Raw genomic sequence first — 20281 nt, 5'->3', positions numbered from 1 at the left:
GCAATTCCCGGCCGCCTCCCCCTCCCCCCCCCCGCAATTCCCGGCCTCCCCCCCCCTCCCCCCCCCCGCAATTCCCGGCCTCCCCCCCCCCGCAAGCCCTCCCCCCCCCGCAATTCCCGGCCTCCCCCTCCTCCCCCCCGCAATTCCCGGCCTCCCCCTCCTCCCCCCCGCAATTCCCGGCCTCCCCCTCCTGCTCCCGCCCCAGTTTCCACCGCCAAACACCCCGGCCCAAAACACGAATAATCCAAGAGTCAGGCACTGATCCCAATTCTTTTATTCACATCAGACATTGACTGAAAGAGTGAACAATGAAACTCACATTCGCCGGATCTCCAACCACGCCGAATACAGTCTGACCGTGAATAGTGGTGTCACTAATACAGTCTGACCGTGGATAGTGGTGTCACTAATACAGTCTGACCGTGGATAGTGGTGTCACTAATACAGTCTGACCGTGGATAGTGGTGTCACTAATACAGTCTGACCGTGAATAGTGGTGTCACTAATACAGTCTGACCGTGGATAGTGGTGTCACTAATACAGTCTGACCGTGTATAGTGGTGTCACTAATACAGTCTGACCGTGAATAGTGGTGTCACTAATACAGTCTGACCGTGGATAGTGGTGTCACTAATACAGTCTGACCGTGGATAGTGGTGTCACTAATACAGTCTGACCGTGAATAGTGGTGTCACTAATACAGTCTGACCGTGAATAGTGGTGTCACTAATACAGTCTGACCGTGGATAGTGGTGTCACTAATACAGTCTGACCGTGAATAGTGGTGTCACTAATACAGTCTGACCGTGGATAGTGGTGTCACTAATACAGTCTGACCGTGAATAGTGGTGTCACTAATACAGTCTGACCGTGGATAGTGGTGTCACTAATACAGTCTGACCGTGAATAGTGGTGTCACTAATACAGTCTGACCGTGGATAGTGGTGTCACTAATACAGTCTGACCGTGAATAGTGGTGTCACTAATACAGTCTGACCGTGAATAGTGGTGTCACTAATACAGTCTGACCGTGAATAGTGGTGTCACTAATACAGTCTGACCGTGGATAGTGGTGTCACTAATACAGTCTGACCGTGGATAGTGGTGTCACTAATACAGTCTGACCGTGAATAGTGGTCTCACTAATACAGTCTGACCGTGGATAGTGGTGTCACTAATACAGTCTGACCGTGAATAGTGGTGTCACTAATACAGTCTGACCGTGAATAGTGGTGTCACTAATACAGTCTGACCGGGAATAGTGGTGTCACTAATACAGTCTGACCGTGAATAGTGGTGTCACTAATACAGTCTGACCGGGAATAGTGGTGTCACTAATACAGTCTGACCGTGGATAGTGGTCTCACTAATACAGTCTGACCGGGAATAGTGGTGTCACTAATACAGTCTGACCATGAATAGTGGTCTCACTAATACAGTCTGACCGTGAATAGTGGTGTCACTAATACAGTCTGACCGTGAATAGTGGTCTCACTAATACAGTCTGACCGTGAATAGTGGTGTCACTAATACAGTCTGACCGTGGATAGTGGTCTCACTAATACAGTCTGACCGGGAATAGTGGTGTCACTAATACAGTCTGACCATGAACAGTGGTCTCACTAATACAGTCTGACCGTGAATAGTGGTCTCACTAATACAGTCTGACCGGGAATAGTGGTCTCACTAATACAGTCTGACCGGGAATAGTGGTCTCACTAATACAGTCTGACCATGAATAGTGGTGTCACTAATACAGTCTGACCGTGAATAGTGGTCTCACTAATACAGTCTGACCGGGAATAGTGGTGTCACTAATACAGTCTGACCGTGGATAGTGGTCTCACTAATACAGTCTGACCGTGAATAGTGGTGTCACTAATACAGTCTGACCGTGGATAGTGGTGTCACTAATACAGTCTGACCGTGAATAGTGGTGTCACTAATACAGTCTGACCGTGAATAGTGGTGTCACTAATACAGTCTGACCGTGAATAGTGGTGTCACTAATACAGTCTGACCGTGAATAGTGGTCTCACTAATACAGTCTGACCGTGAATAGTGGTGTCACTAATACAGTCTGACCGTGAATAGTGGTGTCACTAATACAGTCTGACCGTGAATAGTGGTCTCACTAATACAGTCTGACCGGGAATAGTGGTGTCACTAATACAGTCTGACCGTGGATAGTGGTCTCACTAATACAGTCTGACCGTGAATAGTGGTGTCACTAATACAGTCTGACCGTGAATAGTGGTCTCACTAATACAGTCTGACCGTGAATAGTGGTGTCACTAATACAGTCTGACCGTGAATAGTGGTGTCACTAATACAGTCTGACCGTGAATAGTGGTGTCACTAATACAGTCTGACCGTGAATAGTGGTGTCACTAATACAGTCTGACCGGGAATAGTGGTGTCACTAATACAGTCTGACCGTGGATAGTGGTCTCACTAATACAGTCTGACCGTGAATAGTGGTGTCACTAATACAGTCTGACCGTGAATAGTGGTCTCACTAATACAGTCTGACCGTGAATAGTGGTCTCACTAATACAGTCTGACCGTGAATAGTGGTGTCAATAATACAGTCTGACCGGGAATAGTGGTGTCACTAATACAGTCTGACCGTGAATAGTGGTCTCACTAATACAGTCTGACCGTGGATAGTGGTCTCACTAATACAGTCTGACCGTGAATAGTGGTGTCACTAATACAGTCTGACCGTGGATAGTGGTGTCACTAATACAGTCTGACCGTGAATAGTGGTGTCACTAATACAGTCTGACCGTGGATAGTGGTCTCACTAATACAGTCTGACCGTGAATAGTGGTGTCACTAATACAGTCTGACCGTGGATAGTGGTCTCACTAATACAGTCTGACCGTGAATAGTGGTGTCACTAATACAGTCTGACCGTGAATAGTGGTGTCACTAATACAGTCTGACCGTGAATAGTGGTGTCACTAATACAGTCTGACCGTGGATAGTGGTGTCACTAATACAGTCTGACCGTGGATAGTGGTGTCACTAATACAGTCTGACCGTGGATAGTGGTGTCACTAATACAGTCTGACCGTGGATAGTGGTGTCACTAATACAGTCTGACCGTGGATAGTGGTGTCACTAATACAGTCTGACCGTGGATAGTGGTGTCACTAATACAGTCTGACCGTGAATAGTGGTGTCACTAATACAGTCTGACCGTGAATAGTGGTGTCACTAATACAGTCTGACCGTGAATAGTGGTGTCACTAATACAGTCTGACCGTGAATAGTGGTCTCACTAATACAGTCTGACCGGGAATAGTGGTGTCACTAATACAGTCTGACCGTGGATAGTGGTCTCACTAATACAGTCTGACCGTGAATAGTGGTCTCACTAATACAGTCTGACCGTGAATAGTGGTCTCACTAATACAGTCTGACCGTGAATAGTGGTGTCACTAATACAGTCTGACCGTGAATAGTGGTGTCACTAATACAGTCTGACCGTGAATAGTGGTCTCACTAATACAGTCTGACCGTGAATAGTGGTCTCACTAATACAGTCTGACCGTGAATAGTGGTGTCACTAATACAGTCTGACCGGGAATAGTGGTGTCACTAATACAGTCTGACCGTGGATAGTGGTCTCACTAATACAGTCTGACCGTGAATAGTGGTGTCACTAATACAGTCTGACCGTGAATAGTGGTCTCACTAATACAGTCTGACCGTGAATAGTGGTCTCACTAATACAGTCTGACCGTGAATAGTGGTGTCACTAATACAGTCTGACCGTGAATAGTGGTCTCACTAATACAGTCTGACCGTGGATAGTGGTGTCACTAATACAGTCTGACCGTGAATAGTGGTGTCACTAATACAGTCTGACCGTGAATAGTGGTGTCACGAATACAGTCTGACCGGGAATAGTGGTGTCACTAATACAGTCTGACCGTGAATAGTGGTCTCACTAATACAGTCTGACCGTGGATAGTGGTCTCACTAATACAGTCTGACCGTGAATAGTGGTGTCACTAATACAGTCTGACCGTGGATAGTGGTGTCACTAATACAGTCTGACCGTGAATAGTGGTGTCACTAATACAGTCTGACCGTGGATAGTGGTCTCACTAATACAGTCTGACCGTGAATAGTGGTGTCACTAATACAGTCTGACCGTGGATAGTGGTCTCACTAATACAGTCTGACCGTGAATAGTGGTGTCACTAATACAGTCTGACCGTGAATAGTGGTGTCACTAATACAGTCTGACCGTGAATAGTGGTGTCACTAATACAGTCTGACCGTGGATAGTGGTGTCACTAATACAGTCTGACCGTGGATAGTGGTGTCACTAATACAGTCTGACCGTGAATAGTGGTGTCACTAATACAGTCTGACCGTGAATAGCGGTGTCACTAATACAGTCTGACCGTGAATAGCGGTGTCACTAATACAGTCTGACCGTGAATAGCGGTGTCACTAATAGTCTGACCGTGAATAGTGGTGTCACTAATACAGTCTGACCGTGAATACTGGTGTCACTAATACAGTCTGACCGTGAATAGTGGTGTCACTAATACAGTCTGACCGTGGATAGTGGTCTCACTAATACAGTCTGACCGTGAATAGTGGTGTCACTAATACAGTCTGACCGTGGATAGTGGTGTCACTAATACAGTCTGACCGTGGATAGTGGTCTCACTAATACAGTCTGACCGTGAATAGTGGTGTCACTAATACAGTCTGACCGTGGATAGTGGTGTCACTAATACAGTCTGACCGTGAATAGTGGTGTCACTAATACAGTCTGACCGTGAATAGTGGTGTCACTAATACAGTCTGACCGTGAATAGTGGTGTCACTAATACAGTCTGACCGTGAATAGTGGTGTCACTAATACAGTCTGACCGTGAATAGTGGTGTCACTAATACAGTCTGACCGTGAATAGTGGTGTCACTAATACAGTCTGACCGTGAATAGTGGTGTCACTAATACAGTCTGACCGTGAATAGCGGTGTCACTAATACAGTCTGACCGTGAATAGCGGTGTCACTAATACAGTCTGACCGTGAATAGCGGTGTCACCAATACAGTCTGACCGTGAATAGCGGTGTCACCAATACAGTCTGACCGTGAATAGCGGTGTCACTGATACAGTCTGACCGTGGATAGAGGTGTCACTAATACAGTCTGACCGTGGATAGTGGTGTCACTAATACAGTCTGACCGTGGATAGTGGTGTCACTAATACAGTCTGACCGTGAATAGTGGTGTCACTAATGCAGTCTGACCGGGAATAGTGGTCTCACTAATACAGTCTGACCGGGAATAGTGGTGTCACTAATACAGTCTGACCGGGAATAGTGGTGTCACTAATACAGTCTGACCGTGAATAGTGGTGTCACTAATACAGTCTGACCGGGAATAGTGGTGTCACTAATACAGTCTGACCGTGAATAGTGGTCTCACTAATACAGTCTGACCGGGAATAGTGGTCTCACTAATACAGTCTGACCGTGGATAGAGGTGTCACTAATACAGTCTGACCGTGGATAGTGGTGTCACTAATACAGTCTGACCGTGGATAGTGGTGTCACTAATACAGTCTGACCGGGAATAGTGGTGTCACTAATACAGTCTGACCGGGAATAGTGGTGTCACTAATACAGTCTGACCGTGAATAGCGGTGTCACTAATAGTCTGACCGTGAATAGTGGTGTCACTAATAGTCTGACCGTGAATAGTGGTGTCACTAATAGTCTGACCGTGAATAGTGGTGTCACTAATACAGTCTGACCGTGAATAGTGGTGTCACTAATACAGTCTGACCGTGAATAGTGGTCTCACTAATACAGTCTGACCGTGAATAGCGGTGTCACTAATAGTCTGACCGTGAATAGCGGTGTCACTAATACAGTCTGACCGTGAATAGCGGTGTCACTAATAGTCTGACCGTGAATAGTGGTGTCACTAATAGTCTGACCGTGAATAGTGGTGTCACTAATACAGTCTGACCGTGAATAGTGGTGTCACTAATACAGTCTGACCGTGAATAGTGGTGTCACTAATACAGTCTGACCGTGAATAGTGGTCTCACTAATACAGTCTGACCGTGAATAGCGGTGTCACTAATACAGTCTGACCGTGAATAGTGGTGTCACTAATACAGTCTGACCGTGAATAGCGGTGTCACTAATACAGTCTGACCGTGAATAGCGGTGTCACTAATACAGTCTGACCGTGAATAGCGGTGTCACTAATACAGTCTGACCGTGAATAGCGGTGTCACTAATACAGTCTGACCGTGAATAGCGGTGTCACTAATACAGTCTGACCGTGGATAGCGGTGTCACTAATACAGTCTGACCGTGAATAGCGGTGTCACTAATACAGTCTGACCGTGGATAGCGGTGTCACTAATACAGTCTGACCGTGAATAGTGGTGTCACTAATACAGTCTGACCGTGAATAGTGGTGTCACTAATACAGTCTGACCGTGAATAGTGGTGTCACTAATACAGTCTGACCGTGAATAGTGGTGTCACTAATACAGTCTGACCGTGGATAGTGGTGTCACTAATACAGTCTGACCGTGAATAGTGGTGTCACTAATACAGTCTGACCGTGAATAGTGGTGTCACTAATACAGTCTGACCGTGGATAGTGGTGTCACTAATACAGTCTGACCGTGAATAGTGGTGTCACTAATACAGTCTGACCGTGAATAGTGGTGTCACTAATACAGTCTGACCGTGGATAGTGGTGTCACTAATACAGTCTGACCGTGGATAGTGGTGTCACTAATACAGTCTGACCGTGGATAGTGGTGTCACTAATACAGTCTGACCGTGGATAGAGGTGTCACTAATACAGTCTGACCGTGAATAGTGGTCTCACTAATACAGTCTGACCGGGAATAGTGGTCTCACTAATACAGTCTGACCGTGGATAGAGGTGTCACTAATACAGTCTGACCGTGGATAGTGGTGTCACTAATACAGTCTGACCGTGGATAGTGGTGTCACTAATACAGTCTGACCGGGAATAGTGGTGTCACTAATACAGTCTGACCGGGAATAGTGGTGTCACTAATACAGTCTGACCGTGAATAGCGGTGTCACTAATAGTCTGACCGTGAATAGTGGTGTCACTAATAGTCTGACCGTGAATAGTGGTGTCACTAATAGTCTGACCGTGAATAGTGGTGTCACTAATACAGTCTGACCGTGAATAGTGGTGTCACGAATACAGTCTGACCATGAATAGTGGTCTCACTAATACAGTCTGACCGTGAATAGCGGTGTCACTAATAGTCTGACCGTGAATAGCGGTGTCACTAATACAGTCTGACCGTGAATAGCGGTGTCACTAATAGTCTGACCGTGAATAGTGGTGTCACTAATAGTCTGACCGTGAATAGTGGTGTCACTAATACAGTCTGACCGTGAATAGTGGTGTCACTAATACAGTCTGACCGTGAATAGTGGTGTCACTAATACAGTCTGACCGTGAATAGTGGTCTCACTAATACAGTCTGACCGTGAATAGCGGTGTCACTAATACAGTCTGACCGTGAATAGTGGTGTCACTAATACAGTCTGACCGTGAATAGCGGTGTCACTAATACAGTCTGACCGTGAATAGCGGTGTCACTAATACAGTCTGACCGTGAATAGCGGTGTCACTAATACAGTCTGACCGTGAATAGCGGTGTCACTAATACAGTCTGACCGTGAATAGCGGTGTCACTAATACAGTCTGACCGTGAATAGCGGTGTCACTAATACAGTCTGACCGTGGATAGCGGTGTCACTAATACAGTCTGACCGTGAATAGCGGTGTCACTAATACAGTCTGACCGTGGATAGCGGTGTCACTAATACAGTCTGACCGGGAATAGTGGTGTCACTAATACAGTCTGACCGGGAATAGTGGTGTCACTAATACAGTCTGACCGTGAATAGTGGTGTCACTAATACAGTCTGACCGGGAATAGTGGTGTCACTAATACAGTCTGACCGTGGATAGTGGTGTCACTAATACAGTCTGACCGTGAATAGTGGTGTCACTAATACAGTCTGACCGTGAATAGTGGTGTCACTAATACAGTCTGACCGTGGATAGTGGTGTCACTAATACAGTCTGACCGTGAATAGTGGTGTCACTAATACAGTCTGACCGTGAATAGTGGTGTCACTAATACAGTCTGACCGTGGATAGTGGTGTCACTAATACAGTCTGACCGTGGATAGTGGTGTCACTAATACAGTCTGACCGTGGATAGTGGTGTCACTAATACAGTCTGACCGTGGATAGAGGTGTCACTAATACAGTCTGACCGTGGATAGCGGTGTCACTAATACAGTCTGACCGTGGATAGCGGTGTCACTAATACAGTCTGACCGTGGATAGCGGTGTCACTAATACAGTCTGACCGTGAATAGCGGTGTCACTGATACAGTCTGACCGTGAATAGCGGTGTCACGAATACAGTCTGACCATGAATAGTGGTGTCACTAATACAGTCTGACCGTGAATAGTGGTGTCACTAATACAGTCTGACCGTGAATAGTGGTGTCACTAATACAGTCTGACCGTGGATAGTGGTGTCACTAATACAGTCTGACCGTGGATAGTGGTCTCACTAATACAGTCTGACCATGAATAGTGGTGTCACTAATACAGTCTGACCGTGGATAGTGGTGTCACTAATACAGTCTGACCGTGAATAGTGGTGTCACTAATACAGTCTGACCGTGAATAGCGGTGTCACTAATACAGTCTGACCGTGAATAGCGGTGTCACTAATACAGTCTGACCGTGAATAGCGGTGTCACTAATACAGTCTGACCGTGAATAGCGGTGTCACTAATACAGTCTGACCGTGAATAGCGGTGTCACTAATACAGTCTGACCGTGGATAGCGGTGTCACTAATACAGTCTGACCGTGAATAGCGGTGTCACTAATACAGTCTGACCGTGGATAGCGGTGTCACTAATACAGTCTGACCGTGAATAGTGGTGTCACTAATACAGTCTGACCGTGAATAGTGGTGTCACTAATACAGTCTGACCGTGAATAGTGGTGTCACTAATACAGTCTGACCGTGAATAGTGGTGTCACTAATACAGTCTGACCGTGGATAGTGGTGTCACTAATACAGTCTGACCGTGAATAGTGGTGTCACTAATACAGTCTGACCGTGAATAGTGGTGTCACTAATACAGTCTGACCGTGGATAGTGGTGTCACTAATACAGTCTGACCGTGAATAGTGGTGTCACTAATACAGTCTGACCGTGAATAGTGGTGTCACTAATACAGTCTGACCGTGGATAGTGGTGTCACTAATACAGTCTGACCGTGGATAGTGGTGTCACTAATACAGTCTGACCGTGGATAGTGGTGTCACTAATACAGTCTGACCGTGGATAGAGGTGTCACTAATACAGTCTGACCGTGAATAGTGGTCTCACTAATACAGTCTGACCGGGAATAGTGGTCTCACTAATACAGTCTGACCGTGGATAGAGGTGTCACTAATACAGTCTGACCGTGGATAGTGGTGTCACTAATACAGTCTGACCGTGGATAGTGGTGTCACTAATACAGTCTGACCGGGAATAGTGGTGTCACTAATACAGTCTGACCGGGAATAGTGGTGTCACTAATACAGTCTGACCGTGAATAGCGGTGTCACTAATAGTCTGACCGTGAATAGTGGTGTCACTAATAGTCTGACCGTGAATAGTGGTGTCACTAATAGTCTGACCGTGAATAGTGGTGTCACTAATACAGTCTGACCGTGAATAGTGGTGTCACGAATACAGTCTGACCATGAATAGTGGTCTCACTAATACAGTCTGACCGTGAATAGCGGTGTCACTAATAGTCTGACCGTGAATAGCGGTGTCACTAATACAGTCTGACCGTGAATAGCGGTGTCACTAATAGTCTGACCGTGAATAGTGGTGTCACTAATAGTCTGACCGTGAATAGTGGTGTCACTAATACAGTCTGACCGTGAATAGTGGTGTCACTAATACAGTCTGACCGTGAATAGTGGTGTCACTAATACAGTCTGACCGTGAATAGTGGTCTCACTAATACAGTCTGACCGTGAATAGCGGTGTCACTAATACAGTCTGACCGTGAATAGTGGTGTCACTAATACAGTCTGACCGTGAATAGCGGTGTCACTAATACAGTCTGACCGTGAATAGCGGTGTCACTAATACAGTCTGACCGTGAATAGCGGTGTCACTAATACAGTCTGACCGTGAATAGCGGTGTCACTAATACAGTCTGACCGTGAATAGCGGTGTCACTAATACAGTCTGACCGTGAATAGCGGTGTCACTAATACAGTCTGACCGTGGATAGCGGTGTCACTAATACAGTCTGACCGTGAATAGCGGTGTCACTAATACAGTCTGACCGTGGATAGCGGTGTCACTAATACAGTCTGACCGTGAATAGTGGTGTCACTAATACAGTCTGACCGTGAATAGTGGTGTCACTAATACAGTCTGACCGTGAATAGTGGTGTCACTAATACAGTCTGACCGTGAATAGTGGTGTCACTAATACAGTCTGACCGTGGATAGTGGTGTCACTAATACAGTCTGACCGTGAATAGTGGTGTCACTAATACAGTCTGACCGTGAATAGTGGTGTCACTAATACAGTCTGACCGTGGATAGTGGTGTCACTAATACAGTCTGACCGTGAATAGTGGTGTCACTAATACAGTCTGACCGTGAATAGTGGTGTCACTAATACAGTCTGACCGTGGATAGTGGTGTCACTAATACAGTCTGACCGTGGATAGTGGTGTCACTAATACAGTCTGACCGTGGATAGTGGTGTCACTAATACAGTCTGACCGTGGATAGAGGTGTCACTAATACAGTCTGACCGTGGATAGCGGTGTCACTAATACAGTCTGACCGTGGATAGCGGTGTCACTAATACAGTCTGACCGTGGATAGCGGTGTCACTAATACAGTCTGACCGTGAATAGCGGTGTCACTGATACAGTCTGACCGTGAATAGCGGTGTCACGAATACAGTCTGACCATGAATAGTGGTGTCACTAATACAGTCTGACCGTGAATAGTGGTGTCACTAATACAGTCTGACCGTGAATAGTGGTGTCACTAATACAGTCTGACCGTGGATAGTGGTGTCACTAATACAGTCTGACCGTGGATAGTGGTCTCACTAATACAGTCTGACCATGAATAGTGGTGTCACTAATACAGTCTGACCGTGGATAGTGGTGTCACTAATACATTCTGACCGTGGATAGTGGTGTCACTAATACAGTCTGACCGTGGATAGTGGTGTCACTAATACAGTCTGACCGTGAATAGTGGTGTCACTAATACAGTCTGACCGTGTATCGTGGTGTCACTAATACAGTCTGACCGTGAATAGTGGTCTCACTAATACAGTCTGACCGTGAATAGTAGTGTCACTAATACAGTCTGACCGTGAATAGTGGTCTCACTAATACAGTCTGACCGTGAATAGTGGTCTCACTAATACAGTCTGACCGTGGATAGTGGTCTCACTAATACAGTCTGACCGTGAATAGTAGTGTCACTAATACAGTCTGACCGTGAATAGTGGTCTCACTAATACAGTCTGACCGTGAATAGTAGTGTCACTAATACAGTCTGACCGTGAATAGTGGTGTCACTAATACAGTCTCACCGTGGATAGTGGTGTCACTAATACAGTCTGACCGTGGATAGTGGTGTCACTAATACAGTCTGACCGTGAATAGTGGTGTCACTAATACAGTCTGACCGTGAATAGTGGTGTCACTCATACAGTCTGACCGTGAATAGTGGTGTCACTAATACAGTCTGACCGTGAATAGTGGTGTCACTAATACAGTCTGACCGTGAATAGTGGTCTCACTAATACAGTCTGACCGTGAATAGTGGTCTCACTAATACAGTCTGACCGTGGATAGTGGTGTCACTAATACAGTCTGACCGTGGATAGTGGTCTCACGAATACAGTCTGACTGTGAATAGTGGTCTCACTAATACAGTCTGACCGTGAATAGTGGTGTCACTAATACGGTCTGACCGTGGATAATGGTCTCACTAATACAGTCTGACCGTGAATAGTGGTCTCACTAATACAGTCTGACCGTGAATAGTGGTCTCACTAATACAGTCTGACCGTGAATAGTGGTGTCACTAATACAGTCTGACCCTGGATAGTGGTGTCACTAATACAGTCTGACCGTGAATAGTGGTGTCACTAATACAGTCTGACCGGGAACAGTGGTGTCACTAATACAGTCTGACCGTGAACAGTGGTATCACTAATACAGTCTGACCGTGAACAGTGGTGTCACTAATACAGTCTGACCGTGAATAGTGGTCTCACTAATACAGTCTGACCGTGAATAGTGGTGTCACTAATACAGTCTGACCGTGAATAGTGGCGTCACTAATACAGTCTGACCGTGAATAGTGGCGTCACTAATACAGTCTGACCGTGGATAGTGGTGTCACTAATACAGTCTGACCGTGGATAGTGGCGTCACTAATACAGTCTGACCGTGGATAGTGGTGTCACTAATACAGTCTGACCGTGGATAGTGGTGTCACTAATACAGTCTGACCGTGAATAGTGGTGTCACGAATACAGTCTGACCGTGGATAGTGGTCTCACGAATACAGTCTGACCGTGAATAGTGGTGTCACTAATACAGTCTGACCGTGAATAGTGGTGTCACTAATACAGTCTGACCGTGAATAGTGGTGTCACTAATACAGTCTGACCGTGAATAGTGGTGTCACTAATACAGTCTGACCGTGGATAGTGGTGTCACTAATACAGTCTGACCGTGGATAGTGGTGTCACTAATACAGTCTGACCGTGAATAGTGGTGTCACTAATACAGTCTGACCGTGGATAGTGGTCTCACGAATACAGTCTGACCGTGAATAGTGGTGTCACTAATACAGTCTGACCGTGAATAGTGGTGTCACTAATACAGTCTGACCGTGGATAGTGGTGTCACTAATACAGTCTGACCGTGGATAGTGGTGTCACTAATACAGTCTGACCGTGAATAGTGGTGTCACTGATACAGTCTGACCGTGAATAGTGGTGTCACTAATACAGTCTGACCATGAATAGTAGAGTCACTAATACAGTCTGACCGTGAATAGTGGTGTCACTAATAGTTTGACCATGAATCGTGGTGTCACTAATACAGTCTGACCGTGAATAGTGGTGTCACTAATAGTTTGACCATGAATCGTGGTGTCACTAATACAGTCTGACCGTGAATAGTGTTGTCACTAATACAGTCTGACTGTGAATAGTAGTGTCACTAATACAGTCTGTCTGGGAATGGTGGCATCGCTCATACAGTCTGACCGTGAATAGTGGTGTCACTAATACAGTCTGACCATGAATAGTAGAGTCACTAATACAGTCTTACCTCAAATAGTAGTGTCACTAATACAGTCTGACTGCGAATAGTGGTGTCACTAATACAGTCTGTCTGGGAATGGTGGCGTCACTAATACAGTCTGACCGTGAATAGTAGTGTCATTAATGCAGTATGACCGTGAATAGTGGTGTCACTAATACAGCCTGACCGTGAATAGTAGTGTCACTAATACAGTCTGACCGGGAATAGTGTTGTCACTAATACAGTTTGACTGTGAATAGTAGTGTCACTAATACAGTCTGACCGGGAATAGTGTTGTCACTAATACAGTCTGTTCGGGAATAGTGTTGTCCCTAATACAGTGTGACTGGGAATAGTGGTGTCACTAATACAGTGTGACCGGGAATAGTGTTGTCACTAATACAGTCTGTCCGGGAATAGTGTTGTCACTAATACAGTCTGTTCGGGAATAGTGTTGTCCCTAATACAGTGTGACTGGGAATAGTGGTGTAACTAATACAGTGTGACTGGGAATAGTGGTGTCACTAATACAGTCTGACCGTGAATAGTAGTGTCATTAATACAGTGTGACCGTGAATAGTGGTGTCACCAGTACAGTGTGACCGTGAATAGTGGTGTCACCAGTGTAGTGTGACTGGGAATAGTGGTGTCACTAATACAGTGTGACTGGGAATAGTGGTGTCACTAATACAGTGTGACCGTGAATAGTGGTGTCACCAGTACAGTGTGACTGGGAATAGTGGTGTCACCAGTGCAGACTTCAGCAAATCAATGACCCTGGTCACAGATTACAGCCAATCAATGGCCCTGTCCCCTTCTTGAAGGTCTCACCCACAGCTGTCAATGCTCTATAATTGAGGGAATACAAACCTAGTCTGTACAACCTGTCTTCATAATTTAACCCTATTAGCCCCAGTGTCATTCTGGTGAATCTGCACTGCACCCCCTCCAAGGCCAATAAATCCTTCCTGAGGTGCGATGCCCAGAAATGAACGCAGTATCTCCAGGTGGAAATACTCTTGAAACATAAAAGATTCTGAGAGGGCTTGACGCGGTAGATGCTGAGAGGCTGTTTCCCATGGCTGGAGAGTCTAGAACTAGGGGACATAGTCTCAGGTTAAGGCATCAGACATTTAGGACTGAGATAAGGAGGAATTTCTTCACTCAGAGGGTGGTGAATCTTTGGAATTCTCTACCCCAGAGAGCTGTGGATGCTCAGTCGTTGAGTGTATTTAAGGCTGAGATCGATAGATTTCTGGACTCGAGGAGAATCAAGGTATTTGGGAATCGGGTGGGAAAGTGAAGTTGAGGTTGAAGATCAGCCATGATCTGATTGAATGGCGGAGCAGGCTCGAGGGGCCGAATGGCCTACTCCTGCTCCTATTTCTTATGGGGTCTGACCAAGGCTCTGTACAACTGAAGCGTCACTTCCTCCCCTTTGTAATCCAGCCCCCCTGAGATAAAAGCCTGAGTTCCATATCCCTTGATACCCTTACCCAACAAAAATCTATCGATCTCAGTCTTGAAAGTTTCAGTTGACCCCCAGAATCCACAGCCTTGTGGGGGAGAATGTTCAGCACATTCAGCAAGTGCTGGTGCTATAAGTCTAGAAATGAATGCTACTGATATAGAATTAGATAGATTGTACAGCACAGAAACAGGCCATTCAGCCCAACAGGTTCATGCCAGTGTTTATGCGCCACACAAGCCTCCTCTCTCCCGACTTCATTTAACCCTATCAGCATATCCTTCTATTCCTTTCTCCCTCAAGTGTTTCACGCATTTATCCTATTCCCTTTTGAAAGTTACTATTGATTCTGCTTCCACCTCCCTTTCAGGATTCAAGATCATAACAACTTGCTGCGTAAAAACATTTCTCCTCATCTCCCCGATTGTCCTTTTGCCAATTACCTTAAATATGTGTCCTCTGGTTACTGAACCTTTTACCACTGGAAACACTTTCCCCTTATTCACTCTGTCAAAACCCTTCATGAATTTGAACCATTCTATCAAATCTCTCCTTAACCTTCTCTGCTCTAAGGAGAACAACCCCAGGCTCTCTAGTTTCTCCACGTAACTGAAGTTTTTCATCCCTGGTACCATTCTAGTAAATCTCTTCTGCACTCTCTCTAAGGCCTTGACATCCTTCCTAATGTGTGGTGCCCAGAATTGAACACAATACTCCAGCTGGGGCCTAACCAGTGTTTTATAAAGGTTTAGCATAACTTCCTTGCTTTTGTACTCTAGGCCTCTATTTATAAAGCCCAGGATCCCATATGGTTTTTTAACAGGCTTCTCAACTTGTCCAGCCACCATCAGCGATTTGTGTACATACACCCCCGGTCTCTCTGTTCCTCCAACCCCTTTAAAATTGTACCATTTCGTTTATATTGTCTCCCCTCATTCTTCCTACCAAAATGAATCAGTTCACACTTCTCTGCATTAAATTTCATCTGCCGTGTGTCTGCTCATTTCACCAATCTGTCTACGTCCTCCTGAAGTCTGTTACTATCCTTCTCGTTGTTTACTACATTCCCGAGTTTCGTGTCATTTGCAAATTTTGAAATTATGCCCTTTATACCCAAGTCCAGGTCATCAATATATATCAAAAAGAGTTCAAAGAGTTTCTACATGGTGTGAGCTCGCTGATGGATTGTCAAGTTGCCAGACTGGGCAAATCGCTTTTTACACACTGTACATTCAAAGGGTTTCTCCCCACTGTGAGTTCTCTGATGGACAGTCAATGTACTGGACTGGATGAAGCATTTTTTACACACTGTACATTGGAACGGTTTCTCCCCACTGTGAGTTCTCTGATGGACAGTCAGTTCATGGGATGTACAAAATCTCTTTTTACACACTGTACATTCAAAGGGTTTCTCTCCTGTGTGAATGCGTTGGTGCTTTATCAAATTACCAGATTGGGCAAACCGTTTTGCACAAACTGAGCACTGGAACGGCCTCTCTCCAGTGTGAATTCGCTGATGCACCATCAGCTCATGGGATGTACAAAACCACTTTTTACACACCATGCATTCAAACAGTTTCTCTCCAGTGTGGCTTCGTTGGTGCTGCATTAAATTGCTGTATGTTCGAAATCTCTTTCGACACATGGCACATTCGAACGGTCTCTCTCCTGTGTGAGTTCGCTGATGATTGATCAAGTTACCGGACTGGACAAATCGCTTCCCACATGCTGCACATTGGAAGGGTTTCTCCCCGGTGTGAGTTCTCTGATGGACAGTCAGCTCACGAGATGTGCAAAAGCCCTTCTTGCACACTGCACATTGGAAGGGTTTCTCCCCAGTGTGAATCTGCTGATGCTGTAACAAGTGACTGGATGTGTCAAACTGCTTGGCGCAGGTGGCACATTCAAAGAGTTTCTCTCCGGCGTGAGTTCTCTGATGCTGTGTCAAGTGACTGGTTGTGCAAAATCTCTTTTTACACACTGAGCACTCAAACGGTTTCTCTCCGGTGTGAACACGCAGGTGTCTGTTTAAAAGGCTGGGCCCCTTGAACCCCTTTCCACACACAGCACATTGAAAGCCGACCCCTTCCTGAGGGGTTACTACCTGGTGACTGGGTCCAGGTGTGTCGGATGATCCCGGCTGGTCATTTATCAACAGTTCAGTTTCCATGGTGACCCTTCGTTCTATCGTGTCTGAGCAAGCTCCATCTACCAAACCTGAACAAACAAAACCCAACTCAATAAATACACCTCAGCGATCAATGTCCCCAATCCCTCTGGGCAGCAATGGAGCAATAATATCTCTTGTGAATCATACACACAAGTACAGTGAAGGCCTAACAATGTGTTCTACCTCCAACCTCAGAAGAGCACCTGTCCAGCACGAGTGCTCCATTAGCCACTCTCAACCCTCCACACCTCCTTTTATATACTGAGTGCTGAATTATGGACAGTTTGCAGCCCAGGATCTGCCACGTGCAAAGCGAATGCTCCACCACTGACAACATCCCCTACCCTTTAACAGAGACACGCAACAGCCTGGGAACAGCAGCAAGACACTAGAGTTCCATTTACTGCCTTATGGAAATGAACAGGTTTAATGTAGAAAACATCCCACAGGATGGAATTGGGAATGAGCACTGAGCCAGAGGGAGAAGAGAGGAAAATGGGTCAGAAAACCTGGCTGAAGAGTTAAGCCTTGATAAGTAATTTAAAGGTGGAAGAGAGGTCAAGAGGCTAAGTCCAGAGAGAGGGAGGGCTGGACCACCAATAGTGGGGCAAAGAGAAGCGGCAGGGGGGGGGGGGGGGGGGTGGCGGCGGGGTGGATGTGTAAAAGAACTCAATCAGAGCAATGCATTTGGGAGGGTTTACAGGGCTGGAGAAGCTCGCAGAGATTCAATGGGGCAAGGTGACGGTGGGAGGTATGGACGAGGATGAACACTTTAAATGTAATATGTTATTGACAGGGAGTTAATGAAGGTCAGTAAGGTCGGGGAATGATGGACAACTGAGATTTGGTGCAGGACAGGCAGCAATGTTGGACTTTTTGAAGCGAGGAGGATGGGACGCCACTGAGCAGAATGCTGGAGTATCCGTGTATGAAGAGACAAAGGAATCTATATGGGCTTCAACACCAGAGGACCTAAAGTAGGGGTAGAGGTGATAGAAAACAATCTTGGTAATTGATAGAAGTTTAGTAATTGATCCATTCCATTCAGAGCAGCTCAGCTCAGGATAAATATAAACCCAAAATTGTGAACAGCCTGCTTCAGTGGAGTTTGTGGCTTTGGCCTTCCCATATTGCCTATATAGACGGACATTGTGGCACCTCCAGGATTTCCAATCCTATAACAAGGAGGAAAGTAGCAGCGAGGTCGAATCAGATGTGGAAGTCTTGAAGTTTCTGCCTTCAAATGACCAAGAAAGTGCTGCTTCATTTTCACTCCCCCTGTAATGGAGACTGGCATTACCCACCGCACCCCGCGGCGATGAACCCCTCCTATTCTCGGCGCGGTACCGCACGGCGCATGCGCACCGCCCGCTAATCGGCCCTTTTGTCAGCGGGTTGGGCCGGAAGCGCGAACCGGCAAACGCAGCATCGCTGGGCGGCCGCCTGTTATCTTCACATCCCGGGAAAACCGTCCCACAAATTGGAATGGAAATGACCGTTACCGTCTCCAGGCTGCCGCCTGACACACCGGGCCCCCCAGCCGCACTCTCCGCTCACGTGCCTCCATGTGATTGCGCGGTGGGGGGCGGGGCCACGCGGCCAGCTGTGAGCCTCTTTTCGCTGGTTACGCATTTCATCACGGCGCATGCGCGGGCTGGGGCGGTGCAAAGGATAGAGAGGTTTCACAGCCGCGGGGGGAACTGGGGAAAGGGAGCCGCCATTATTTTGTACTGACCTCAGGTCAGCTCAAGGGTGTTTTTAAAAAAAAAACAGGAAAGGTCTTCGGAGAAGTTGACCATGTAAATTGTGTAACTTTAAATACATGCTTTTACTGATCTAAGATACAAGGCCTGAAAAATCTAACCAAAGTTAAAAAAGACCAAACAGCACTGTCCCACAAAATAGACTATGGTTATGTATTAAAATGGATTGGCAAATGGTTTCTTGGTAGATGATGAATAGTACTGCATAACCAGGTATCCAGTTGGCAGCCAGTAACCAGTGTTGGTGCCAAAGTTAATTATAATTGTCATCATAGTATGTACGGCACAGGAGGAGGCCATTCGGCCCATTGTGCCTGTGCCAGCTCTTTGAAAGAGCTATCCAATTAGTCCCATTTCCCCCCACCTCCCCCCGGCCCTGGTCCATCCTGCTGTTTCCCCACAGCCCTTATCAGGGCTTGTAATATTAATAGCTGTTGTAATATAAATATACATTAGTCGCTAATAAATCCAATAGGGAATTCAGGAGAAACTTCTTTACCCAATTAGAACATATCAAATAGGAGCAGGAGTCGGCCATTCGGCCCCTCAGGCCTGCTCTGCCATTCAATCAGATCATGGCTGATCTTCGACCAACTCCACTTTCCCACCCGATCCCCATATCCCTTGATTCCCCAGGAGTCCAAAAATCTATCCATCTCAGCCTTGAATACACTCAACGACTGAGCATCCACAGCCCTCTGGGGTAGAGAATTCCAAAGATGCACAACCCTGTGAGTGAAGAAATTCCTCCTCATCTCAGTCTGAAATGGCCGACCCCTTATCCTGAGACTATGCCCCCTAGTTCTAGACTCTCCAGCCAGGTGAAACAACCTCTCAGAATCTACCCTGTGAAGCCCCCTCAGAATCTTGTATGCTTCAATGAGATCACCTCTCATTCTTGTAAGCTCCAGAGAGTATCGGCCCATTCTACTCAATCTCTCCTCATAGGCCAACTCTCTTATCCCAGGAATGAATCTAGTGAACCTTCGTTGCACAGCCTCGAAGGCAAGTATATCCTTCCTGAGATAAGGAGACCAAAACTGTATTAGTGCTCCAGGTGAGGTCTCACCAAAGCCCTGTACAAAACTTTCTTACTCAAGTACACCAACCCCCTTGCAACAAAGGCATGCCATTTCCCTTCCTAATTGCTTGCTGTACCTGCATGCTAACTTTTTCTCATTCTTATACGAGGACTCTGCACACCATAATTTAATAGTTTCTCACCATTTAAAAAATATTCTGTTTTTCTACAGAGAAGGATATTCAGTAATTGGAGGAGGGACAGAGAAGGATATTCAGTTATTGCAGGGGGTACAGAAATGGCTATTCAGTTATTGGAGGAGGTACAGAGAAGGATATTCAGATATTGCAGGAGGTAAAGAGATGGATATTCAGTTATTGGACGGGGTACAGAAAAGGATATACAGTTATGGGAGGGGG

The 20281-nt window shown here is 46.1% G+C and overlaps 1 protein-coding gene across 1 annotated transcript; it reads right to left on the bottom strand.

Moving 5' to 3' along the window:
- Positions 1-16067: 16067 nt before the first annotated feature.
- On the bottom strand, positions 16068-18725 carry LOC137317952 (zinc finger protein 180-like). Its single transcript, XM_067980947.1, has 2 exons — positions 18581-18725; positions 16068-17125 (listed from the first exon to the last, which is right to left on the bottom strand). Exons 1-2 carry the CDS (start codon positions 18723-18725, stop codon positions 16068-16070), a joined length of 1203 nt encoding a protein of 400 aa, XP_067837048.1.
- Between the last annotated feature and the right edge of the window lie 1556 nt (positions 18726-20281).

The sequence above is a fragment of the Heptranchias perlo genome, unplaced genomic scaffold (genome assembly GCF_035084215.1).
Source record: "Heptranchias perlo isolate sHepPer1 unplaced genomic scaffold, sHepPer1.hap1 HAP1_SCAFFOLD_64, whole genome shotgun sequence".
Taxonomy (NCBI): Eukaryota; Metazoa; Chordata; class Chondrichthyes; order Hexanchiformes; family Hexanchidae; genus Heptranchias; species Heptranchias perlo.
This window is presented reverse-complemented; position numbering and strand designations above follow the sequence as displayed.